This window comes from Micrasema longulum, unplaced genomic scaffold (assembly GCF_059751315.1).
Source record: "Micrasema longulum isolate JH-2025_06_02 unplaced genomic scaffold, ASM5975131v1 h1tg000482l, whole genome shotgun sequence".
In the NCBI taxonomy this organism is placed as follows: domain Eukaryota; kingdom Metazoa; phylum Arthropoda; class Insecta; order Trichoptera; family Brachycentridae; genus Micrasema; species Micrasema longulum.
The window spans coordinates 15,880-43,872 of NW_028277679.1; the positions used below are offsets into that span (position 1 = coordinate 15,880).

The window sequence follows — 27,993 nt, forward strand, 5'->3', positions numbered from 1 at the left end:
TAAGTAAAAGTATTTATTGGTTTTGACGCACCCTTCAGACCTACTGCCATTGTTTGAACATCAACAACAACAGATAACGCTAGTGAATTTCTACACGCGTTGTTGATTTCCTACATTAAAAATACTGCTTTACTCAATCTTTTTCGGTAATTTATTAAACTATTGAAACTAGCTAATGACAGGTTTCAATCCCAGTAAATGCCTAGATTTTCACAACTCACGCACATAAAAGCAAGTGTGTTTGATATCTTGGAAGGTATTAATTACAATATTGACTTTCTTTTCTCTTACCTGCATTTTCATCGGGTCAGTATTGACCTGACACATGTACTGTCCTCTATCCTCTCTCTTCACCCCTCGTATATTAAGGGTCCACGTATTGTAGTCGTTATGGGTGACCGATAAGCGAGCGTTATTGGTTATCACGTGCTCGTGTATGGCCAAGATTGCCTTTGTATCAGCCTTGATCCAAGCCACCTGATGAGTCCAACGTGGCGATTCGTGTGTGTGTGTAAGTGTGGATAACAATCAAACATACTTTAGATATCCACACAGACAAGTTAAAAGTCATGAGGGGGGTTTTAAACAACTGTATCATTTAGTGAGAATAGCAAAAGGAATTTAAAAAATAACTACATCATAAGTAAAACAAAATTTTACTGCTTTTCTTTCCAAAAACGTGTTTTACAACAGAATTGTAAATACCAGGTGATTGAAAAAAAAAAGAAAATTTTGTTCTTACAAAGCAATATAGGTATGCGAAAATCAAATTACAATGTTGAACTTTTTAACTTGAGCAAAAAAGCTCCTAATGTAGATAATAATAACAAAGTTTCAAATTTTGGTGATTTTGTATTTAAGCTATAATAAGCGGTTCTACTCGTATGTCGTACGTCTTAATTATGTCTATGAGGTAAAAAAAACAGTTTTGCCATAACTACACACTGTTACGTATTTTTAGCAATTATTTGTGATTATTTGCCTTTGCAATATGCAAAAATACCCTTTGATTGACAAAGTTAAGACAAGAGAATACTAAAATATTGAATTTAAAAAACGCACTTAAAGTCGAAATATTTGTTGATTAAATCTTTTAATACTATCGAATCTGGAAAGTAAATCATGTTAAGTTGTTACATATAGCTTCCCATCAATATTCTAGTAAATGACAGCTGATTAACTGTAATATGTTGGTTAGGTTAGGTTAGGTTAGGTAAGGTAAGGTTAGGTTAGGTAAAGTTGTTACATATAGTTTCTTATCAATATTCTAGTAAATGACAACTGATCAACTGTAATATGTTGGTTAGATTTTCATAGGATATCAATTGCTTAATACCAATACTCAAATATGTTAATATGAAAAATGCAGTCGTATTTTTAATGGTTATATCTATTTTAAATAATTTTTGAAACCAAAAGTAAACAAAAAACAAAATTTCATACATCTAACCCAAACAATACGCAGCACTGGGTGTGGACTATATTATGATTAAAAATTTACGCAATTTCTCGCAACACTCTTCTGCAATAGGCTTTTCCCCTAGACAAAATACAATTTCTAATATCCCTGAAAATGGCTCTTTGGTGAACTTTAGATGTTCACTCAAGATAGTGAACACCTTTAAAGTAAAAAGACGTGAAACATTTGTAATATAATATTGATGACATAATTATTTATTTACTGATCAACACAATTCAATCGAAATGCGAACTATTTTTAAGTAAATATTTATGTATGACCCGTATTTTGGAAAAAGAAACGCATTCAAAGTCACGTTTGCCAACAACTTTTTTTTACAATTTAGTTAATAAATAAAAGAAAAAAAACGAATCGACAATATTTAAACAACTCAGAAGCACAAATAATACAGTTGAAATATAATTTTGTATGTAAAAACTGTAAACCACCAAAATTCAAAACTTTGTCTTAGGCATTTACTCGTTAATTAATTTAATAATATTTCATTAGTAAGGTCTTAAATTGTTAAAGTTAATTTAAATCTTATTTTCTCACAAAGTTCACATTAAATCACTTATTCTAAGTACCTTACCTATTACCAGTCCTGGGAATTCAGTGGAATATATTAGTAATTCAAACATGAATAACACCTTTATTATAATATCATTCCCCAGTAAACTATTTGCACATGTTAAATTTACAGTTCATACTTTACCTTAGATCCTCGAGCTAGAATTGATATAAATTAAAATAATTTTGTGCAAATAGAGGGAAACATTTGAAACATTATATTATAGAGGGTATATCCAAACGATTTTTCTATGTAAAAAATATTTATCGAAGAAAAACATTTTTTAATTTAATTTTCAAAACCATCAGTATATTTGGCATAAAAAACTTTTACTGAATTTATTTAATTTAAGTTATAATTATTTTATTATTAGATTCACTCAAATTACAAAAAATACAATTGGTTATTTAACTGTGAAACACAAAACTAAAAAAAAATGCAAAACTTCGACATAGATAACTATATTAAAAATATTTTAGTTCATTTCTCAAAAAGGATAATCCTTAAGGCACGATATATTTTATTACGAATTCTTAAAATAAAATATGAAAATAAATCGAACTCAAATTTCATTCAATGAATGATTATGCTGGCTAGTTTTCCTTGTAATTAGATTATTTAAAAATTATTTCGTGATTTTCTATTAAGTTCTTTGGATGAAGAATAAAAAAAAATTGAAAAAACACTCGTAGCTTGAAAATTTAGGTTCAATTTATTATAAAGGTATTAAATTGTTTAAATATGTACAAATAAATTGATTAAATGCAGGTTTCCATACAAGTGCAGTGGTGCAAAAACTATAGGATTCGATACATTTGTGAAATTGAAGAATAAAAGAAAAATAAAATTTTGAAGAGTCTTATGATTCAATGTAACGTTTATAAAAGGAACAATATAAAACAATTCAGTGAAGAAATATAAAGATAAAAGTGTAGAAAATTCAAATTTTAATTTACCTTGTAGATGAATGAAATTTTTTTTTCTGAGGCAAATATAATTCATTTATTTAAATAAGAAAAGGAGAAATAATTGTGGTTTCTTAAATTTGAATTGTTGTTGAGGTTCATTAATCAATGTTTTTACTGCGTGCGTTCAAAAATATCTGTTCGGCTGTGAAAACATGGTTTTGACAGTTCAAGATTCACAAGGTAATTTAAAAATTAAATGGAAGAAAGAGAGACACGTGAAAGAAGGAACAGGTGATAGAATTATCGTTTACATAGGGTAGAAATTAAATATACTGAAAAATTAATATCCTTAAACAAAATATCAAAAATGATTCTATTGCTCATCTTTTTATTTCATGTATTAAAATACTTTTGATTAGAAATAATTTCGAACACATTTTTGGCAATTTTTTTTCACTTTTTGACGTTGTGAAAACAGGTTAGACGTAGTCAAAAGGTAAAATCGTATAAATATTACTGACATTGAAAAAATGTTTTTTTTTTTTTTGTATTTGCTAAGATTTTTTCATTAATTTTAATCCTTTAAACCTCAAATAATAAGGTCGCAGAAAAAAAATTGCATTAAATAATATGATTCATTGTTAGTAAAGAAATATTTTATTTCTTTTAGTATATTTTTTCTACACTTCGCAGACGATAAATTTTTAGTTATACCATTACCATCACAAACCAGTGTGTGCATAAGGTGCAGGTGCTCAAGTATTAGTAAGTATATTACAGGGGTGCAAAATAAGTGCAACTTGGTGCGTTTTGTAGCATTTTCGTGCAAGGAGGGGGTTTATTATACGGAAAAGGAAAAACATAAAACATCGGATCCAATGTCGAAAGACGTAAAATAAATAAAGGAGTTTTTTGAACATTTAAAAAAAGGAGATTAGGAATTTTTAGTACCAAAAAGTTTCTCTCGCTTGTACTTACGTAATTTTGGTTTCATAGGTAAAAAAAAATTGGTTAGAAAAACAGATTTTCAAATTTTGATGAGTAAATTCATTTTAAGGGGTAAATGTGCTATGCTATAAAAATGCATTAGTCTAAGGTTTTGTGGGTATTTTCAAGCAGGTGTCCAAGTGGTATCACAAATTTTTATTCATTCAGGGTTGCTTTTTTATTTGATTTCAGAATCAGTGCAAAAGTTATCCAGTATTATCCACCATTAAAAGAAATATAAATAAAAAAGTTTATTCATATCTGATCGATTAAAGTTGTGAAAAATGTAATAAAAATAATCCATAAAATGCTTAATCTAAAAGTTTTAGAAAAATATTTTGAAAAATTATTTTTTCTTCTTCTTGACAGTTAAAAACTGGATATTACCAAAAGAGGGTAGAGTTTGAAATCAATGGAAGCTTTCACTAAAGTGCATTTTAAGAGAGAGTTTTATAGTGAGGAAGTTTATAGGGTGAAATAGCCAGTAAGTTGTCTCTGAAACTTTCGGACTTATTTCACAAAAAGAGACGTACAAATTCACAAGTGCTGAGAGTTATACGAGTAGTGCTGCTCCTTTAAACAAAACTGTACAATAAACAACTTGAGATTCAAACCATCAAAAATAAAACTTTACGACAGATAATAAAAAAAATATTTATTTGAATTATTAAAATCTTCATTATCAAAGTAGAAAATACTTTACATTTGTAATGCATTTTCACATGAAATTCTAAAAAGACTGGTATTTCGTTTATAAATCCCAATTTCCTGGCTAATTGTACAGTCTTGTGCAAAAGTAATGAGATGAGAGTGCGATATTATATCTGTTGACATTTCCCTAAGTGCTTTGTGCTCTAATAGTAGAGAAGAGTGGATGCAGAAAGGTGTCAGAGGATATAAATATTTCTTGTCTTTTCTTCATTAAGCTTTTGTAAAATCACGTTAATTTATATGACACTGAAATTTTTCTTCATTTAAGTTGATTTTAATTTGCTGCATGTTGTTATTTTATTACATAAAAAGTTCAATAATAATTTTTAACATTCTTGCGCCATTCAAAAAGTAATGCAGTTTTAATCAATTAAATATTCATTAAATACAAATTTTTGAAAGTAATTGAAATATATAGTACCATTATTTATATGCCCTGGAGCATTTGCAAGATTGATTTGAAGTGTTATTTTATACTTTGATAATGTACCATTACTTCCAGTAATTTTAAAGGTTTAAAATAATACGTATTTTATCTACACTGCATATAAACAAACTAAGGATGAATCGAAAAAACTTGAATCGGGTTGTGGTCCTGTGGCTAGTGTCTCGGACTCACGGACCAAAGGTCTGTGGTTCGAATCCCACTTTACCCCAACTTGATTCCCATTTTCTAATAGTGAGTTATTTACAACTCGTTGAAAATGGCCCTCAAAATTAAATATTTGGGTTAATCATAAGAACGCAAATATTTCTTTTTCAAAAAAAAAAAAAAGGTGAATTCCAAAATGCGAGTTTTAAATGCGTAAATAAAGTAATAGTTTTTAATAAAATATAAAAGTATCGTATAAAATAGACTCATATTTATTGTGTAAAAAAATTGAAATTATCTTTTTTTTTGTGATAGAAATATAGGAGTTTACATATTTATTATATTATTACCATTTTGTAATGTTATTTGTACAAATAGTGAGTCTTTTAATACCTTCAAACTTTTATTTATTACATTGATTGAACAATAATGCTAATTATGCAACAACATATATATACATACCGCATAAATATATTTTTTAGATAGTGCAATATTTTTGGCAACATAACTTTGCAGGTGAATTGAGCCAAAAAAATTCGTTTTAGTCATATCTTTATGATTTTACCATAATTTCTTTTAATACTTTAAAAATGTTAAAACTGATTCATAAAAAAATATCTTTACATATCCAAATGTAACAAGTAAAGATACAAATCGTTAAAATAATTTTGGTCACGTACTTTTTCAGCAGGCTGTATAATAAAATGTCCCGCGGACAGAAATATTTATACCTCTCCGGTAGAGTAAGGTATGCAAGTGCGTGTGTTCTAGAAGAAGTGAGACAGAGGCAGAGATAGACAGAGTGACATTAACAGTGAGGGTGAGAGAGAGAGAGACCGAGTGGTGCAGGGCAGGCGGGGACAACCAAAAGTAAGACGAGAGGATACACACCCTGGCGGTGGCGGAGTCGCCACTCACCCTGTAACCTCCGAGGTTGTTGACCACACAGGTGAAGGTCGCGTCACGACCTTGGGCGATGGTGACGTTCTCCAGGGGGTACAGAAAGTCCGGCTCGAAACCGAGAGCTGAAAAAAAAGAAAGTTTAAATACCTTCCCGTTTTAATAAAACAAAAGCGAAACATATGTACGTAATGTAAATTTCATTCAAATCTTTCATAAACTTTTAGGCCTTTGTGTGCGTGACATAACTTTTTCAAAAAAAAAAAAAATCTTGTGTACCTACCTACTAATACCAACGACATTTGTATTTTTACTCGGTTCACCGACTGGCACTTACACATTTTATTTATTTAAATAAATTTATTGCATATACATCTACCGTCAGTGATAATGCAATATCGCATAACTATCAATTGAATTTTTTGGCAATGGAATTTTAAAGACGTTTTATTTATATATTTCTTACGTTTTTAACCAACCAAAAATAGTAACCTGCTGGAGTATTATGAAAAAAACTATCATTATTTAAAATGAAATTAGCAATCATTTAAAACTAACAGCCCTTAGTCCTTATATTAATTCTAGTAAAAAAATCGTATTTATTCTAGTAAAATATTTTCTTTAAAAAAAAACAATTACGTGGTATTGTAGTATCACCAACGGTATATTTGTTACCAGGGAATTTATATAGCACTAGAATCTCAGGGTAATAATTCACTAGCGCTTAAAAATAAGCTGTTTGGTTTTATTGTATATAACAAAAGCGTTCCAAATTTTTGGTTTGGTTTTAGTTTTAGTAGTTTAGGTTTTTAGTTTAACAACAAATGTGTAATGGACGATTTCAGTTTGCACTTGCAATTTTCGACCTGGACTTCAATTATGAACGCTATCTTCACATGTACATATCGATACGGTATACTTAACTTCTATACTATCTGTATCTATCTCGGTATGTTCTACCTACTTGTCATTTCGACATCATTTGAATGAAATCAACCAATCAATAACCCCAAAAATTTAGTCTGCGTTTCTAACTTCATAAACATTTAAAATAGTTCACATATATATTTTAAATAGGCTTCTGTGATGAAAAGCGACTACTTCAAAGCGATTTTAAACTCCAATAAATCCCAATTCAAGCAAAAAATGCTCGTTTAAACATGATTTTCACATGACTTTTGACAATTACTAAGACGGTACGCTTAACGATTGTCGGTATTTATCTACTAAGCGATTGTAAGACCGGTTTTTGAGACGTACCTCAGAAATATAGTAAAAACAGGTGGAAAATATATAATAACTAAAAGTATTTTTAACAATGATAACATTTTATGGCTAAATGCTCTTGTATGTTAATAGAGCAGCATCCCAGCATCTAACCAGTCTAGCCACTGCATCTAGCCGCTTGTTTTCAAAACTGAGAGTTTTGTAGAAATTTAATTCGACTTCAAAAATGTCTTATTTTTGTCTCATATTTTAAATAGGCTTTTAAGAAAAAAAGTGCCAACCACAGAACAATTGCTTAAAATATAAATTGTTATTAAAGAAAAAATGGCTCGGTAGAATTTTTTTTGTCACTTTTAATATGTAGATAAACTTATCAAGGGGTTTAAAACCCGTCGGTACAAACCGATGTACTTATTTCAATACTTGATGGGGGGGGGGGGGATCGGTAGTGTATTTTCGTAATCGTTCGAGAAAATTTATCTTCAACCATATATTCATGGTGAAGTATGACGTCCTTATCTTCCCATCATAATCGAGGCCCTTGGTACCTATGGCCCGTTGTATTGCTGTAAATTGTAGTTAACTTCGTGGTTGATAATATTTTTTGTCCATAAGGGCGACTCTATTAGCCAGTGGCGTATTATTACTCTTGAACTAGAACGTTTTCACATGCATTCGGAGTGTTCCTTGGATAAGACATTAAAAAAGGCTTGTTAAACATACGAAGAACACTTGAATAAGAAATATTACGACACAGATGAAAAACGTGTTTGAGAAAAGAATGTGAAAGTCCTAGTATTTTTAGCTGATATGATCTGATAGGCTAGTTAAAGTGGTAACTTTACTCGCGGTGTAATATGTTTGATCATCCGTATTTCTTTGATTCTTCCATGCGTTTATTTTTGTGAAGTAAAAGAGGGGAAACCTTTATTCCCGTGGTTAAAATTAAAAATAAAAATCATCAACTAGATTTTAAAAGTACTTAAACCAGCCATGATAGGTCACAAGCTTTATAAGTGCCTAAATGCGTTGTAATTTAAATACCACTTTTTTTTATTTTATGTTGATGCACATTACAAAATATAACCTCTTAATTCACTGTGGTCTAATTTTAGGAAAACTGGTAATAATTATAAAAAATATCAACCCCTTGTCACTCTTCACACTATACCTCCACAATAACAAAATACTACGCGACATAAAGCCGTGCCTTATTATGTCCATATTTATTAGATTCATTATTAAGTAGACATCGTTATAATTATAAAATAGGATATTATTCATTACCGAATCATACCTTGATAGGGGAGTTTATTTAACTTCAAAACCAGTCTATAATTAAATAAATACCAGGTCGTTAAACATAAAGTGATTTAATGATTAAATTTGAAGTAAAAGAGATTATATTACATACTATAAATTTATTTGTGTAAATATGTCTTAATAAATATTTAGTGGTTAAAACAGTGTTTTTCTTTCAATTATAATTATAGAATAATTAATAACGGTAGATCGTTAATTAAAATAGAGAAGAAATAATAAAAATCTAGGGCTTATGACCTCTCATTTATTTATTTTACACGATATTGTTATTTTCTATATAAACACTTTACTAGGCACAACCCATGTCTAGGCATTCATTTACATTATTTATACAACATACTCGTATATTATGTTCCTAGTTATAATAATTCAGCTAGATAAATCTGACCCACATCAATAAACGTTTTGGCAATTTTACTTTACAATAAAATCAACAGATGTAAGATTTGAATGAACCCGAATGTTAAAACATAAGCATAATGGTGAACGTTACACAGTGTATAAAATGGTCCCTTAAAACAGCTAATGACAAGTCAAAGGCCATGTAAATGACAGGACTCTATTTGAAAGAGGTAAGCGCTTGAAATATAATTGTATAAAGTGTTTTTGTTTTAACATTGACTATAAAATAGTTATTCTTATTTTAAAAGGTTTTGTTTTACAATAAAAGCATATATGTATTATTATATGTAGAATTATTTTTTAGGTGGAATATTAAGTATGTTTTAGTTTAAAAATTTAAGACAGCTTCTGGTTTCAATTTAAATATACCGTTAAAATCTGGCAGGCTCGAGTATGGCAACTAACTTCCGCCCACGCTGGCAATGCAAGTGACACCGTGTCAGCTTTCCACTCCAAGGGGGTCCTTACTCACCGAGTTACTTACTATTGCCTCCCCCCTTCTAGCTATTACTCCCACTTACTACCTGTAACCTCCGCTTAACAATGTACCACTTACCACCCACGCCTAGGTATTATGACACTATTTATTATACGTTAACATCTAAGGGTTGGTAAAGGTGATTGTCAACAGGGTGTTTTACACGGCGATTGGACAAGTTTACAAAAATATGCAGGTACTGAAAATGTTTAAAATAAAAAATATTGAATATCCTACTATATACTTGATGGGAGTGCATGTTAGTTAGCTATTGAGATATTTTTTTTACTTACTTAAAACAAATTACCAATCGTTTCTTCAGTTCGTTTTTGTCCAACAGACCAAAAAACAAATCAGCAGAAATATAAATTAGATTTTTTTAATATAAAATAAGCATAAAAAATGACCACAACGTAAGACAAATTCGTTAAAAAAACCCCCAAAACAATTGAAAAAATATTCTTTTTAATTTTGAATTTTATGAAAAAGCTTTCTCAGAACTCCTGTACACTAAAATAATTTTGGTTAAAAATGGTCTGTTTGACAAAAAAACGCTGTTTCCCCGTAGGGGTAGGCAGAGAGGATAGAACGCCATAACACTCTATCTTGGCACACAGACCTCGCTTCCTTTACATTCAGACATCTTCTCATGCACGCACGTCGATTATTCCTACTTTTGACATGTCCATCTTCAAGTATTTGATGGACTTGATCGTGCCATGTCTTTCTCGGTCTTCCTCGTTTTCTGCATCTATCAACATTTGCATCGTAGATCCTTTTAGCCGTTTTTTGCTGTCCATTCGCTCTACATGTCCAAACCAACGCAGCACCCCTTTCTTGATTCTGTCAATAATGCATGTCTCAGCCTTACACACTTCACGGATCTCGACATTTGTGCACCTATCATACATACAAAGAAGAAAGCATGGTTGAACTTGTTAACAGTCAGTCAAACAGATACCAGTAAGTATGCCGCATTAAAAAGTGTATATATTGAATGTAAGAAAAGAGTAAAACAAGGTGTGCGTGAAAGAAAAAAAATACTGAAAGAAAGTGAGGGAATAAAAATGACAAAAAGTTTCCAAGAAAATATAAAAATATTCTGGAAAGCAGTTGAAAATTCCCAAAAAAGTAAGGATAGTGGATGTATGACAACAGTAATAGGAGACGATGGAAACATGGTGACGAATGATAGTGGAATTAAAACGAGATGGAAGGAATATTTTGAGGAGGTGTACGAAACGCACACAGGAAATATAGCCAGCGCACCACCTTCTCAAGTAAACATAAATGCAGATGACAATGCAAAAGAGATAAGTATGGAAGAAATTAAAAATGCTGCTAAGTATATGAAGAATGGGAAAGTGCAAGGTTATGATAACATTGCCACAGAGTTTATAAAGGCGGGTGGAGAAATAATTTTTGTATGGCTACATAAGCTCTTTAACTTATATTTAGAGGAGAAATACACTCCCCCTGATTGGAGGAGAGCTGTTGTTATGCCTCTATACAAGGGAAAAGGCTCTAGGCTGGACTGCGGAAACTATAGAGCTATCAGCCTTTTGAGCGCTTTTGGAAAGATTTATGGCAGAATACTGATTGAGAGAGTAAGAAAAGGCACTAAAGATAGAGTTTGGGATAAACAAAGTGGATTTATGAACGGAAGAGGATGTATGGATCAAATATTTGCTCTGCGAAATATGATAGAAAAGTTTCCACCAGAAACTTTTCTGCGCATTTGTCGATCTGCAAAAGGCATTTGATAGAGTTGATAGAGAGAAATTGTGAAAGGTTTTATCAGAGTATGGAGTAAATGGTAACCTGACAAGGGCTATTGCGTCACTGTATAAGGACAGCACAGCATGTGTGAAGGTGAATGGGTCATTCACATCGTGGTTTAATATTCCAAAAGGAGTCAAACAGGGATGTATAATGTCACCATGGTTGTTCAACATATACATCGATAAATGTATGAAAGAACTGAAAGATTTAAGAATGGGAGCAAAAATGAGCGGTACAACTGTTAACGGTCCTCTGTGTTTTTACACTAGAATATTTTAAAGTCCTTAGACTGGTACCTGAAGTGTAAGACTAATCTCCTTACCTTCATGTAAAAAAAAAACTAGATACCTTGCGGTTGATGTACCAATGGAGTGTCCTATGCACCATTATGTGCGGAAAAGGAATGATGGTAATGATGAAAAGAGCCAAAACGTTTATTGATGCGGGAGAGATTTATCTGATTAAATTTTATCACTTACATAATAGGCAACGCCAATAAAAATATTTACTTTTATATTTCTTAGACCTGATAGTTTAATCAACTACATTTTAAGTTTGTCAAAATATTTGTAGGCAAGGACTGTACTTCATCCTTTAGGGAGTTGTGACATTTTAGAATTTATGGTAAGACCTATGTGGCATTTTATCCTCTCCGTGTACTCCGTGATTGGTTTGATAGTATAAAATAATAGCATTATAATCGTAGTAAGAGACCGCAAGTCCCATATCCACTCTACTATAACTAAATTCCCAATATTAAGTACAAGTATGAATGATTAGTTGAAAAAAATCAATTTTTTAACTAAGCACATATATTTAAATAGATTTTAAAAACGCAAATATTTATTTTTATGAATATAAATTACTCTAACTCTTCCTTTACTGTGCTAAAAAAATCCAAAAATTCTGGTGCTTGGTACTTTGTAGTTGATACAAATACAAAAATTAGCGATTTACAATCTGAAAAATGAAACATTTATTGCCAAAAGTGAAATATTTGAATTGTAATTGCTAAACATGAAAAAAACATTTGCTATCGCTCACATCGTGAACAAACGGACCGCTCTAAGCGAAACTTCGAGAGCGACTAAGAGCAACTGGCGTTTTATGGCCAGTGGTACAGGCTGTCCTGCGTCACATGATTGTCCCTATCGCTAGTGAGATGAGTGTACGTCTCACAGTGTTATAATGAGTGTTTGAGACAATCGTTTATACGGTACTCTTTTTCTAAATGGTCGCGACAATGCGACGCATGGCTAAGCTTTTATATTGTATGGGTGATTTCTTAATAAATGTTTTTTTGTGCCCAATAAATATTTATTATTTAATAATACATGATTTCAATAGATTGTCCCTATCGCTAGTGAGACGGCTGAGTGTTTGAGACAGTCGTAAATGGTCGCAATAATGCGACATATCGCTGAGTTTTTTTTTTTGTAAAGGTGATGTATCTCCGATTTCTTAATAAATAATTTTATGTGCCCAATAAATATTTATTATTTATTAATACATGATAACAAATATTATTATAGTAAATGTATAATAAAGGAATATTAAAAATCTTTACCCAGTATTTAATATGTTCATGGAGAAATAAAATTTATTACTTCCAATGTATACTGGCTACACATTACCGGAAAGGGAGAGTTAAAGAAATTTTTTGAACAATTGTAAAAACTACAATCAATTTTAATTAGTATGAATGTATTATTATTTTTTGTTTTTATTTATATATCCTAGGTTTTTGTTTTTTCTCATGTACTCGTTTATTGAAAATTATATAAACTCTAATAAATAAACAGCTTTAGCATTGAAGTCACTCTCCAAGCACAAGAGTTAGTCTTTTTTTATTTAGAGAGTTACAGTTATAGCATGTACTAGATGTTTAAAACTAGATATTTAAATAATAAAAAAAAATATACCATTTGTGAAATTAATAATTTGAAAAAAAAATCCTCTAATATTTAATAATGTGGAAAACAAAAAATTTCTTAAAAGTTTCAAATATCAAAAAAACAAAAACGTAAGTACTCATACAATAATAAAAAAAATGGACCAAACAAATATTTATTTTAATTAATAAGAATGAAACATGCAAGAATGAAATTTTTTAATAAAGAAACTTGTTGGAACAGAGGATTGTGGTATCTCCCTTAATCTTTAAAATGGAAACTAATTTTTGTGAAATAATAATGGATTTAAACAATAGCCTCTTCTACTCGCTGCCGATCGGCTGCTGTTTGACTTCATGTCAAATATATGGCTCGATGATAATTCCTCAGAGTTCAGAGCGTATTTCTTATGAGTAGAAATAATATGGACAACAGAAACGCACAAGTTACCGACACCGAAATTTCTCAAGTAAAGACATATTCGTATCGACCAAATAAACAAACTTAAACACTCTTATATACAATATTACTAAATAGTATACATCTTGAATTTAGAAAAAAATGCCTTCAAATAGATGCTTACATAAACGATGAACGATTAATTGAAATTGAACATGTTTAATACTAAGGACTAACAATAGATAGAAAATTAATATAGAACATTCATATCAGTAATTTTATTACCAAAATACTAACATTTTCGTGGCTTTTTTTTATATAAAAAACTTTCTTATAAAAACGGAAAAAAATCTATAAAGCCTACATAAAATATAAAATATGTTAAATTATGAAAATGATATAAACTGACCATAAAGATAGGTAAATAAAATATTAAAGTTAGTTTATGGCCACTTTTATCTACAGCAACTAAAAAAATTCTTTAAACAAAGAAAAAAATTAAATTCATTTTATTTTTCCTTGGTAGAGGCTTTAATAAAAATTGGTATCAATGCATGGAGTCATTCAACAATCACAAACATACAAATGATAGAAAGTATAAAGTATTCCATCGTTAAAAAAATAGTCTCTAATGATATTTACAAAATAAGAAGTAACAAATGTGTACTATTAAAATCTATTAAGGCGCTGCCGGTTCGCGGCATTCTGTGGCTCTGTATTATTTTGGAACAAGGAAAAAGAGACACATTCAAAAATATATTAGAACATGGTTATTATACAAGATTCACACAAAATGAAGGTCAAGCAACAAATATGGGAAAAAAATTATAAAATATGTGGTTTCAGTTGTGTTCAATTTGTTACCAAACAATCTTAGAAATGGCACTACCAAAACTGACAAGGGCAAATCAGGAGTTTATATATTAATGAAATTGAATATTTGTTAATATAGATATAAATAAGGCAGGAATATAAATATGTAATATTAACATGGATATTTATAAATGAACATGTATTTGTATGTGTATGTTTATATGTGTGTATGGATTTGTTTGTGTGCATGTACTGGTATAGATATAGATATGGATAAAGATATGGATATAGATAAAGATAAAAATATAGATATAGATAAAGATAAAGATAAATATATAGATATATATATATATGTATATGTAAAGAAATAATGAATTTTTAAAAAAGGTTTTGTGCCTATTAATTTTGTAAATACTTCTGTTTTTAATTTTGGTATTCCGGTTTTGTTTTTATTTTTTATCTTATAATTGCGATGTTTTATACTTATTTTTTGCTTTTATTTTGCATTTTTCTAAATATTGTTTGAAAACATAAATTAAATGTTTTTTTTTCGCTCTTTATATGTAAGTTAGTAGTAATAATTATTGTACAGGTATGTAGAGTTATCGTATGTTTTCATGTAAAGGATCTTTACCGACATGCCACATTAATTGGCTTGGTGAGTCCTGTAAAAAGTAAATTAAATTTAAAATGTTTTAAAAAATAATAATACTGAAATGTATGTAAATAATTAATAAATAAAATAAATAAATAAAAATCAACTAGGGCCCATAAATGAATTCATAAATTAGCCACTGATGTAATAAACGAGGAGTTTTTAGCTCCAGTTTCAGTGATGCAGAGCAGTGTTTATTTAATAATTTAATATACATATTACAATTTGTTACCCACTAAGTTTAAAGACTTTTCTGTGGGATACATTTTTTTCAATGACAGGCTTATTTTACATTGTTTTATTTATATTTTACAAATTTGTTTATTAACAGGCACTATAAAGTATTTATAAGATATTTCTTCAGTTCTTTTTTTTTTCATTTGAAGATCTTTCATGTAAACGATGGTTTGTGGGAGATCATTGAAGAACCTTGGAATGACGCAATTTAATGTTCGCTCTCCAAAGTAATTTGGAATTCGGGGAACGATCAGGGAGCCCTTAGTTTTTAATCGAGTGTTGTGAGTGTAGGAAACTCTTTTTTTATATTCTGTATTAGCAAAGTGATCTACAATCAATTTGTAGTCACAAAGTTATTTTACCAGCAGGACATTACAGAATTTAAAATATACAGCTTCGCCCATATGTTTTGTCTCATGGATTATGCTATCCGGTACAATCCCCTTTAACAGTCTCACCTAAATATCATTAATTTTACCCTTTATGCTATTTGGGTGAGAAATTTTATTTTATTTTTGAATTGAATAAACATTTGTTTTTGAAATTATACAATAAACTACCGGACAAAACTAAACAAAAGACTCGAGCAACTTTTTCAACAGATATACAAATGGCGTTAATGGTATATGAATTAAAAAAGAAAAAATATTTAGATAAATCAATGAAGGGTTAGAAAATTAATTACAAATAAAAATAACGGTGTCAATTTTTTGTAAGCTAATTGTATAAAAAAATAGATATCACCATGTAACATACAATTGAAAGCACATGAATAGAGGCGTTTAAAAAAAAGACACTTCAAAAGTTTGGTGTAGTATATCTTACAAAATGTAATTTTCTTGGTGGATCACTTTGCATAGTTTGTGAGAGGAAACTATAATGATAAACATAAGCGTTTTTTTAATGAGTGCCGCGAGATAATTATTCAACGGCTTCCTTAGAAGGATGTTAAGCAAGTTTCTCGGAAACCGTAATTGAAAATACCTTCGCAATTTACAACCCTCGCGGGGTAGTGGTAGGGGGATCTCTTTTAATGAGTAATCCTCCTTTATACTTATGTCATTCATTACCATACTTGGGCTCGGTGGCGGAAAGACATCCACTAATCTTAATAAAACGCGAAGGTATTCATTGCATTTAAATTTCTTTGAAATATTGTACTAACTCATATAAAGGGTGAGATGATTTAAGATAAAAATGAAAGGTCAATTTTATAATAAGTTGTCATCATCATTCGCCTTTCCACACTCATTAGTGCAAAGAGCACTACATTCGTAAACATACATACAAATACAGCGTTTTATGATCATCTGTTACATGAAGCTAAGGTAATCAGTCCCATTCTTCAGGTGTCGGTCAAGGAACAATAAAACATTGCAGTTTAAACCACTTTAAAATGAATATTTACCAATAAGGCATATTTGAATATACACAAAAGACGCCCTTTTTATATATTTGCATAAAAATATATTGTGTTAGACAATATTTATATGGTAGTTTTTGTAGGTTTTCATAATAAAACTTTAAAATGATTAAAATGCTTCAAATTTTTTTAAGTTGGTATATTGTTATTCTTTTCAATGTTTATTTTAACATAAAAAGGGATTTTTTTATGATGAAGAATACTTATATAAAAATATCGTCTCATGAGTCAAACAATTTTTTCTAGTCACTTACTATAATTCACTTTTTAATTAAGTTATATAAAAAATAAAATATTACAAAACTACACACGAAAACTAGTAATATCTATGTTGTTATTATTATTGTTACTATACAGGCTATGTTATCAGTCTTACGTTTCAAATGCCACCATAAGGACAATAAGTGTTAAACCACATTAGAAATATAATTCACGTTGACCCTGTAAGGAATCAAATCCAGAACCTCAAGCATGGCAGGTGAACGTACCAACCTTTAAATCACTGGGTGGACTTATTTCCATTATATTTCTTTTGTCAGAATTTTCTACTGACAGTGGTCATCGAGTCAAAAACACTCGTCCAGGATTCTGATTTTATTTCACACACATAACTGTATTCTTCATTTTTCCGAACACTGAACCCGAATCTCTATTGTAGTACTATATATTGTTAAAAAAACTAAAACTCTAAATATATGTCCACCTACTTTAAAATATTTTAGTGGTATTTTAATATTATTTTTGTGTTTAAGTGAAAATTTAATGAAATTTTTTATTTATTCTAATAGTGAATTTGTAGAAATAAACATTGCTTATAGATTTAACTAATTGATGGTATGTTAATTTATGTTAAGTGTTTTTTTTTCAAAAACTTAACTGAATGCACAATGAATTTAGGAAACAAAGTTAACTCTCTTCAAATTAGTTTTCCCGATAAAGCAATTGGAAGGGTGAATATAGAAAATAAGGATTCCAGAATAGTCTCCTATATCACGCCCTTTCATTCAAGATTCCACGCGGTCCTTGCGAAATCCACTTAAAATAGTTTAAGGGGTGAGACCCGTCACTTCGCGTAAGGGGGATCCAGTACTCAGCTTTTGTGTTTCATAACGTCAACAGCATTTATTTCTGCGAGAATGCACCGTGTAGTAAAATAGATAATAACTACTTGATTTAGAAATTGTGATTTTTCTAAACACGTTAAACCTACAGTTTTATAGTATGCATTCGTAAGTCAACTGAAAAAATATACAATGTAACTTTAAATTGATTATAGATTTATATGTATCTTTCACTCACGGCACAAGTTAAAAATTTTAAGGGTTCCTCGATCCACCTGGACGCAGGTTAAATGAGGGGGTTACATGCAAAACTATTACTGTGCATGATCACTATTTAAAGAAAGATCAACAAAACCAGTAGCCAATCATTTTTTTTTTCAATTTAATGTGCGCATTCGAATTCAAATGATCAGTCTTTTTTTTACATGTACAAGTTGCACATTGAACGGACAAGTTGCACATTGAACGGACAAGTTGCACATTGAACTTAAAAGAAATAGTATTTTTGCTGCTGGTTTAGTTGGTCTTTTCAAAAACAGTATCATGCACAATAGCGGTTTTGAAAATAAAAAATCATCTCTTTTATAAAAACTAAATAAGTACATTTTGGTTTTAAAATAATCATTCTTTGTCAGTCTCGTGATCAAATGGTTAGCTCATTTGCCTTCCATGAGAGAGATCTCCAGTTTAAGTCCCAACATGGAAAACATAAAATGTTTATTCACCGACAACCCATATAAACTAGCTTGGCAAGTCTATATACATTTGTATATTCAATGTAAATAATAAAGAAATAAATAAAATAAAAAAAAATCCCTTGAACTAATTTTTTACTGTCTTTGAACTAGAACCCGAAGCGTTGTTTTAATCATCTTGCCTCTCATTTTACGAAAAAAATATTAAAATTAACTGCGGTTGTTGTATCAAATCATTGTTTTTTGCTTCATTAGGAGCGAAAAGGGAATATGATAATAAAATAATACATGAAACTACATAAAAAACTAAACAATACTCAGACAACCTTTACAAAAGAAAATGAAAATACGAGTAAAGACAATAGAATATAAATTTGAAAAAGATTTTTTTTGGTCAAATTTATGAAATCCGTATGGGTTTTTAATAAAAAAATAAAAAAAATAAGTTTAAGTTTTGAAGGTGAAAAAAATATTAGCGTATAGTTTTTAGAATGAGAAAGAAAACAATAAAGTATCGTGCTTTTCAAAATGTATTTCATTTTTTGTTATGTAATTTTCTGTATCCTAAAAAGGGGTTAGCTACAAGCGGCCTCGCCGATACTTCCGGGCGTCGGCGTCGCCGGATCCTGGCATCGGACGTGCATGATTGGTATGCCACGGGCGTCCTCGATTGATTTCCGTTATCGCATTCGCACGTGACCGTTCCACGGCTTGATCATCGGAAGAGGAGTGAGTGTTGTACTTCATGAGATCACTCGTCAGTTTTATGACTTTGATCCCTACCTACAACTGTTCGTCGTAAATCAAACGTTTCAGAAAAAACACCCCGGCTTGTTATGTCGATGGGTTTCGGAGCTTTTGGGATGTTTTTATCCATTCACGTAACAAGCTTACGGCATATTTTTGTTTTATAAGGAAAAAATGAACGTAAGTCAAAGTGCGTGAGAAAAATCACTAATCTGCGTAATTTTTAGAAGATGCTTGGTCAAATAACCAAATAAAAATTTAATCATCATCAAAAACACGTTTTTTGGGTTTACGTTTTATAAAAAACCATAATTACTGGTATGTAACATCAGACTGTTTTTAATAAACTTGTCATAAACAAATCAAAATTAATCGCGTTTTTGCTTTTTTTAATAATAGAACGCGATCAATAATATTGATTTTTTTGTAAATTCATAAAATTCAAAAGCTAATTTTGATATTATATATTAATCAAATCTGTTAGTTTTTAATTTTTTTTAATAGTTAAATTTTATTTTATTCATTTTAATGTACACTCACCATGTCAATATTTTGAGTATGTCAAAATGTTTGTAGACTGAAATTTAAATTTAATGTTTATAGACCAATATCTCAAGGAAAATTGTATGTAATTAATAAATTAATAAATGTCAGTTTCCCCATTAATCAATAATCAAATAACTTTGCAATATACCAAATAGTACAATGTTTCATTGTAATTCTCCCCTTCCCTTTTTTTTCAACTTAAAAAAACTTTGCGCGTTAGTGTTAGGCCTTAAAAGTATGCTTCCTATCAACATGTTGGTTTCACATTTTTGTGAAACTGCTGTGGGAAAGCGTCAAGTGAAATTTGCATGTTTTAGTAATAAATGTACTGACGAAGAGACGGGTACGTCTCTGTGCTGAAATACATTTTGCTCCAAATAAATATACGAGCAAAGACTACCACAAAGACTCTCTTCTCTGCATTGGTTTGGTTAGGTGATTTAGTAGTAGGTTTTATATTTTAGTGATTTTAGTTTAAGGTGTATATGTAGTGGGATTTACGTTATTGCAATAAGTGTCCTGACGAAGAGACGGATACGTCTTGAAGCCGGTAGACATGTAAAAGTTAGTAAAGTGGTTGAATAAAAATATTTTAGAACATTTGTGTAATGTTAAACCTCAAAGTTGATGTTAAAGATTTTTTATTTTTATGTATTTATTTTTTATTTGTGCATTTTTCCATACATATATTTACATTTAATTTTAATACAAAAATACACTTTAAAATAATACACCTTTAAATTAATCTGTAACATAAATAAGAAAAAATGCCCACAAAGACTTCAGCGTCTAAGCGTGGGTCATTCCTTTTTTTAATTATTAATAAGTTTATAGCATATAAATATGGTATGACATGACCATGAAAAGAAAAGAAAAGAAAAGAAAAGAAAAGAAAAGAAAAAAAAAAGAAAAACTAAATTAACATATGCTGTTATTACGAAAACAAGATTTATTTGCAGTATGCATTTTATTTTAAATTTTAATCAATTTAAAAAAAAGGTGTCTATCTGTCCCTTTCATGCTAAACACAGATTTCAAACCTACTTTAAACTGTACCAGAGATTTAATGTTCTGTAATTCCTTGGTTAGAAGATTGAAGGATCTTGGACCAATATGTAAGGAGTGATTTTGTGCGAACTTAGTTCTTTATCCTAGAACTGACAGTACACTATCGGATCTATTGCTAATACGATTAAAATTATTACTAAATGATTCCTTATTTAAGTGAACATATTTCAGGCACTGAAATAAATATAATTCTCTAAAACTAAGGAGTCCACTCTCTACGTATAATTCATTACTAGGAAATCGTCTTTGTTTTTTGTACATTATCTTAATTAGCGACTATGCACGTCCTAGCCTCTTCCCCACTCAATTACACCGTATGTTATTGATGATGTTTAAATATTAAAAATATTTTGTACAAATTCATCAGTTTTCAAAATGGGTACTTTAGCGACAGCGGTTTTTGGTGATTTCAAAATAAGTGAAACTTTGATAAACACTATTTATCAAATTTATTGACTTTAACTTGCTTATGAATGATTCTAGAACGGTTTTGGACAATTTTTATTGAAGTACATTTAAGAGATAGTAGACTCAGTCTCGTCCAAATCGATACTTCCATGAACCTGTTTATTTTGTCGAGCAAAATTCCCTAACAAGCGCTATAGAGAGTGTATAGAATTTATATGGTGCAGGTGGTATGCAATTCGGTCCAAAGGAAAAATAAAATCTACAGGAAATTCTGTTTTGCGTTTTTTTAATACGAGATTGCATTTTCTGTTGGTAAAAAACAGAATTTTAAAGTAGAAATAAAGAAATATTTATCTAAAACGTCTGCAGTGTCACATTTCAAATGCTAGTTAAAGAAATTGTACCTCATAAATAATATTTTCTATTAACCCTATCAAAAACAAAGCAAAACTATATAAAGCACAACAGTAATAGTTAAACTATTTTGTTTTTAACCACTTTAATACAATAAATGGTAACCACTATAAGTTGTTTTATTATTATTATTTTAACGAGTAACCATAAAGTTAGTGCTTCAAATATAAATTTTATATAATGAAAATGCTTAAAATAAATAGTTTGACCCGTTATTTTTTTACCAGCCACATCTGCGATGAAGCAAATATTGGTGTTGCCCTCCACAATCTATCTATGTATATATAAAAATGAATCACCGTTATTTGTCTCGCAAAAACTCGAAAACGGGTCGACGGATTTACGTGCGGTTTTTGGCCAAATTTTCTAATTCACACTTTCATCCTAATATGTTGAGTGGAAAAATAGTTAGAAGCATATATGTGTTTTCATCGATTTTCCAGGGTTGCATTCGTCTAAAATGCGTGTATTGAAAAATTTGGAGGATGTGGTTTTTTTCAAATTAAAAACGTTTGTAGTTTAATGTTCACAAACAACAATTATTTTTGATGGAAACTAAATTGATTTGTTTCCTTACGATTTCTCAATTTCTACATATAAACGTATTTTTAATGAATTTTTAGTAATTAACATTTTACAACAGAGATAAAGAACATTTAAGAGAAGGTTATATAGAAGTCTAGGCATCTACAGGGCTTATGACCTGTCAATGGCTGGTTTAAGTGGCCACTTTACACACTGTGTAACATTCACCATTCTGCCTATATTTGAACATCTATATTCCTTCGATTCTTTCATCTGTTGATGTTTGTGAAGTTAAAGAGCTGAAACCTTTATTTATGCGGGTGAGATTCATCTATTATTTCACCTACATACTAGGCAACGCCTGAAAATATTATTTTTTCAATTTTTATACCTAAAATGCACTACTGTCGGTAAGTAGAGCAGAGTTTGACATTTGCGAAAAAAATCAATTATTTATGTTTTGAAATTCAACCATAAACAAGTATCTAGATACCCACTCAAATTCAATATTAAAAAAAAATAGTTTTGAAATTCAATCATACATAAGTATCTAGGTACCTACTTAGAAATGAAAAGTCTTTTTCCTTTTATCCGGACAGTTTTTGCGCACCTTTACGATACAATCAGGCATTTTTTTTAAGTAGTGGTTTTTTCACGATTTTGTTTTGAGCACGACGAGGCCTCTTAGCAGATTACATTAAGATATAAAACGAAAAACTAACCCTTACAACGAATAAATAAGAAACTCAAAATAGAAACATATAAATAACGTGTGTTCTTATTCATAAAAAAACGTTTGATGAAGCTTATAACAAGCAAACCAATGTTTAATAAAAACAATAATTTGTATTTTTTGGAATTCAATCATAAACATGTATCTAGGTTTATAAACTTATAATATTTGAAATCAAACACTGATTTGAGTCTACTGAACACTTTATTTTATTTTTACAAATAAAAAAAATGTATATTTTTAAATTTTTTTTATATATATTTTTTATATTTGTTTTTATTTTTTTTATATTTGTTAAAACAAAATAAAGTTTTCAGTAGACTTAAATCAGTGTTTGATTTCTAATATTATAATTTTAAATATGGAGTTCTACAAAATAAACACCAAATCAATCAATATTGTATCTAGGTACCTACTATTCAATGAAAAATCATTTTACTCTTGTCAGGACAGTTTTTGCACGCATTTACGACACTGGCATTTTTCATTTCATTTACTTTTGTTTCGAACAACGTTCACGTCAAAACACGGCTGGCGGTTAACGAATTACAAAATTTGCGTTGAGCAAGAGCTGAGTGTCATAATTTTAGAAAGCTCAGGGTAAAACGCGGTCTGACTTTTCTTCATTAACACGTACTGTCGTATTTTCTCAATGAATTATGGCACTAGAGTTGTGATTTTTGCACGATTTTAATTTAAGCTCGACAAAGTCTATTCGCCAATCACATGAGGAGATAAAATGAAAAACTAACCCTTTAAACGAATATATAAATAGCGCAAAAAAAGGCAATAATAAATAACGTGTGTCCTTATTTGCGAAATAATGTTTGCTGGTTTTCGAACACTGTTTTGCCGTCACTCTCTAGCAAATGTCTCCCCGATACTGAGCAAAGAAGACAACTTCACGTCGAACTGATTATGTCGAACTTAAATCGACAAACCTGAAAATTCGTTGTCCAGTTTTTCGCACCTCAAAACTGAACCGATTATACATTTTTTTTGAGTATCAGATTGAAATTTTCTGTCTCAGAATTGTTTGGATTTTTCAAAAATAGTTATTATATTTGTATACTGTACATCCGAAGAAGGTAAATGTAAATAAAATTGGGCTAAAAAACTAATTTTTGATGGTCCTAGTTCCTTTAAGAAAAATAAAAAATTAAAACGATGAAAACACGCTAATAATAAATATTTATAGTGTGCAAACAAATAATTGCTCTAGTACTATAATTTTGGGAGTACATACGAAAATACGTTTGTATGAAAAAAGTTATACCCCGTTTCCACTTAAAGCACTCAAATAGCGGTAAAGATTACACAAAATTGATTGAATGCAAATTGAAAAAGTAACGCTCAATCATAATTTCGTGTTCTGCAACAAAGCCACTTTTAATCAGTTGGTTGGCGATTTCACGCTTCGACGTCGGCCGTCTTTACGAGTTTGTAAGAGGGGCTGAGAAGACTGAGAGAAGAAGGCGTCTCAGGACTTAACGGTTAATCGGCTTAGCAAGAAAGGGTGAAAATCCTCCTCCCTTCTACTCTTCGCAGGTCGCAGTTAAACGGTACTCCGTCGAAGCCTCCACCGCATTATTCCCTACACTTGTAAATTTGTCGGGGACGTGAAAAGCTTCCCCTTCCGAGTGTGAAATTTCGGAAAGGTTGTAATCACGACCTCCAACGAATTTAAAGCCTGTTAAACTTTATGATTTGTTTTTGGAATACAAATGTGGTGATGTTACTTACTAGCTATTTCGCCATTTTCAATACACATTTGTTTTATAATATAAATTGTGCTCACTGTACTACGCACTTTACAATTTACGAGTATTTTAAGCACAAAAAATTAAAAGGACACGGTCTTAACGAATTCATTGCATTTTTTCGATTTGCGAGACTCTTATGCTTTTTTTGTCTCTTAAATGAGTTGCATAAAACAGAACCAAATATGGCCGCATTGAATAAATTTTAGGAAATAAATATCGTTTCAGTTCAATTCAGTGCCGAAAACAGGTCTTTATAATAGTGAATAACACAACATGTTGTGTATAATACACATTGGGCACTGTCTATACTGTCTATTCTTACTAGGAACAGTAAATACATATTCTAAGTTTGGCAGCGTTTTCTCATTTTTATAAAATACAGCATATTTAGTCTAAGAAATGTATAACGATGGTTTTAATATGGAACTCTTATAAAACATTAAGTAATACTTTAAAATATGAAGGTTGAAACTGACGAAAAAATAAGATAATCAAATATTTGGTTTGATGTCTGGTGCATAAATATCAACAAACGCGGACTACGTAAGGCTGAGACAAGCAGTGTCGACATAATCAAGAAAGGAGCGCTACGTTAGTTTGGACGTGTAGAGCAAATGGACAGCAAAACAATGGCTTAAAAGATCTACAGTGCGAATGTTGATTGATGCAAAAAAAGTGGACATATCAAGTGTAGGAATAATCGGCGTGCGTGCACGAGAAGATGTATGAATGTAGAGAATGCGATGTCTGTAAACAAAGACAGAGTGATTCGGAGTTCTATCCTATTTGCCTACCTCTACAAGGAAACGGCGTGATGGTTTGATGTTTTTGTTGCTGTATTAATTATGAGTAACTATCATTCTTTGTTTAAATAATATTATTTTCTTCCTTGCTATTTTTTACTCATAAAAACATGATATATTTTTGCGGTAGCGGAAAAGGAACCATGATGATTATAATAATGTTTATTAAAACAAAAAAACGTTTTTATAAAAACAATTAAATGTATTGAATTAAAATGACTAAAAAATAAAAACAACATTACAATATTAATTCGTTATAAGAATAAAATAAGAATATATATTTAATTAACTGTGAAAAAATTTAATTACAATCAAATTAACACATTTATTGCATAAATGCAGTATAAATTTGTTGTGTTAGTAAAAGCGATATTTTTTCATTGAAAGGAAAAATAATAAAGTTGTTTGCAATTAGGAAGCTTTTATGCTTTTAAAATGGAAATCTTCACCCATTGCATAAAAGCTTCACACTCACTTTTGTATCAAATCAAATGGTGTCAAAATAAAACGCTGCCTCATTAAGAGCAAGAACGCAGAAAAATTCATTCGCAGTGGCATAGAAAAACTAAAAGGGGCCTCAACCCTAACATCTACCATTAAAATTTATATCATAAAACCTCCCTGGTTATTTAGTTTTAATAACACACTAGAAAAGAGGCAGGGGTGTTAAACATTTCAGACAGCTTCTCCTTCAGACGGCCGACGACTGAAGCGAGAATTTCAATTTAAGATAAGAATGTGTCGAACTGGGGGCGAATTGTCGAGAAAGGGTGGCAAAGGGACGCTTCGGGGTGTAAAATAAAATGGAACACAGGAAGCACCCCTCTCGAGATTCTGATGGACAGAGAGTGATATTTTTCCTGCAGATGCAAAGGAGGTTAGATGCAAAGATGCTCAGAGTAAAGATTATGAAGTTGTTGCAGTTCGGAAAGTTAACGAGTTATGGAATAAACCCATACTGGAACTTGAATTCAGTATAAAGAAGTGTGTTTAAAGAAAAGCGTAATTAATTTTTATAAAAAAGGGTCTGCAATCAATTAAAAAACACACTTCTATTTCTGTTTTAAAAATACATTACAAATTTCAATAACAATTAAAAAAAAAATAAAAATAAATATAGGCTCTTATTAGGAGATGTTATTTTATTAATTTTATTTTATTTTATTAACAGAAACGGAAAATCTGCCTTTTACAAAAAACGATAATATTAACATATTTGGCTTAGTATTTAAAAAAAAAAACATAAATTTCCGTCTTCCCAAGGTTTATAAAAAAAATTAAACCGAAAAATAATACGATATATTCATTAGAAAGTTTAAACAATTAAAGAATAAATGTTAAAAACAAATTTAATAATAAAATATTTTAAAGTAATATTTTGGATTTTGGATTTTTTTATTATTTATTTTTGCACCACAACAGGGCAGGAGGCCCAATTACAGGGGTGAATTCCATCACAGAACACCCAGGCTTGAGAAAAATAACATTGTAATTTTTGTGTTCTCACCGAGAATCGAACCCGGAGCCTTCCGTACATGAGTCAAGCGTCTTGACCACTGCACTACGGAGGCCGCCAAATATAACAAGAAAATCGTAAAACACTATTTCAAACAGCTGTGCAAAGTGAACAAAAAATAGTTTATGTTATGAAATGTATAAATAAATATAATTACCATTCACCATCTTTGAAAGAGTTCAAAAGGTTTGTTCTATAGGAACAATGCCCTACACTAAATATTTCCGATACGTGGGAATAACTATTACCGAGTTCAAGTCTGTTCAATACGGCATTACAAGTATACATTGTCCGTGAATTGTTGCTACAAAACGGTGGCACGTGTCTAGTCATTCTTCCAGGCACCCTGAAGTTGATGAGAGATAACAGCTCAGGCAATCCCATATTGAATTAACAATTTTAAATAAATTTAAAAGGTCTAAAATTTTTCTTCTATCGTTAAGTTTTAACAAATTTAATATTCTTATAAAAAAATCGTAAATTAAAAATTCATGATTGACTCTTAGTTTAAAATTTATTTACCTTAAACATTTTTTTGGACACTTTCAAAATAATTTTGGTGACAGTTAAAGTAAGAAGTTTATATTGTTGTATAAAAAAATCAAATATAACAAAGCTAATATAGATTTTTTTACATAACTGATTATAATAGTTAATATTATGATTTAGTGTACATAAAAAGCGTTGAGCGGCTGATTTCCGATTTTGAAAATTTATATACAAAATATATAACTATGAATAGAAGGCGATAGCGAATTTTATTTTTTAAATACTATTGTTTTGTACACACTGCTCTTACTTATTCTGCATATTTTCAAAAATTCGCCTACGCAGTACAATGGAAATTACGTTCATTTCAGATCAGATATTGTCTCTTAACTGTGCGATACTGGCAGGCTGATTTTATTAAGCGAGATTTTTGAAATAGTTCAATTAAAAAGTCACATGGACTGAG

The 27,993-nt window shown here is 30.2% G+C and overlaps 1 protein-coding gene across 1 annotated transcript in view; it reads right to left on the bottom strand.

Moving 5' to 3' along the window:
* The window catches only part of LOC148281241 (neurotrimin-like), a gene marked incomplete at its 3' end in the record, with an annotated part of 85,998 nt that overhangs the window by 15,717 nt on the left and 42,288 nt on the right, over positions 1 to 27,993 (bottom strand). Inside the window, exons 3-4 of the mRNA XM_088226991.1 lie at positions 6,120 to 6,253; positions 292 to 477 (exon numbers count right to left, since the gene is read on the bottom strand). Coding sequence (XP_088083117.1) covers positions 292 to 477; positions 6,120 to 6,253 — 320 coding nt within the window. The remainder of the gene's footprint in view (positions 1 to 291; positions 478 to 6,119; positions 6,254 to 27,993) is intronic.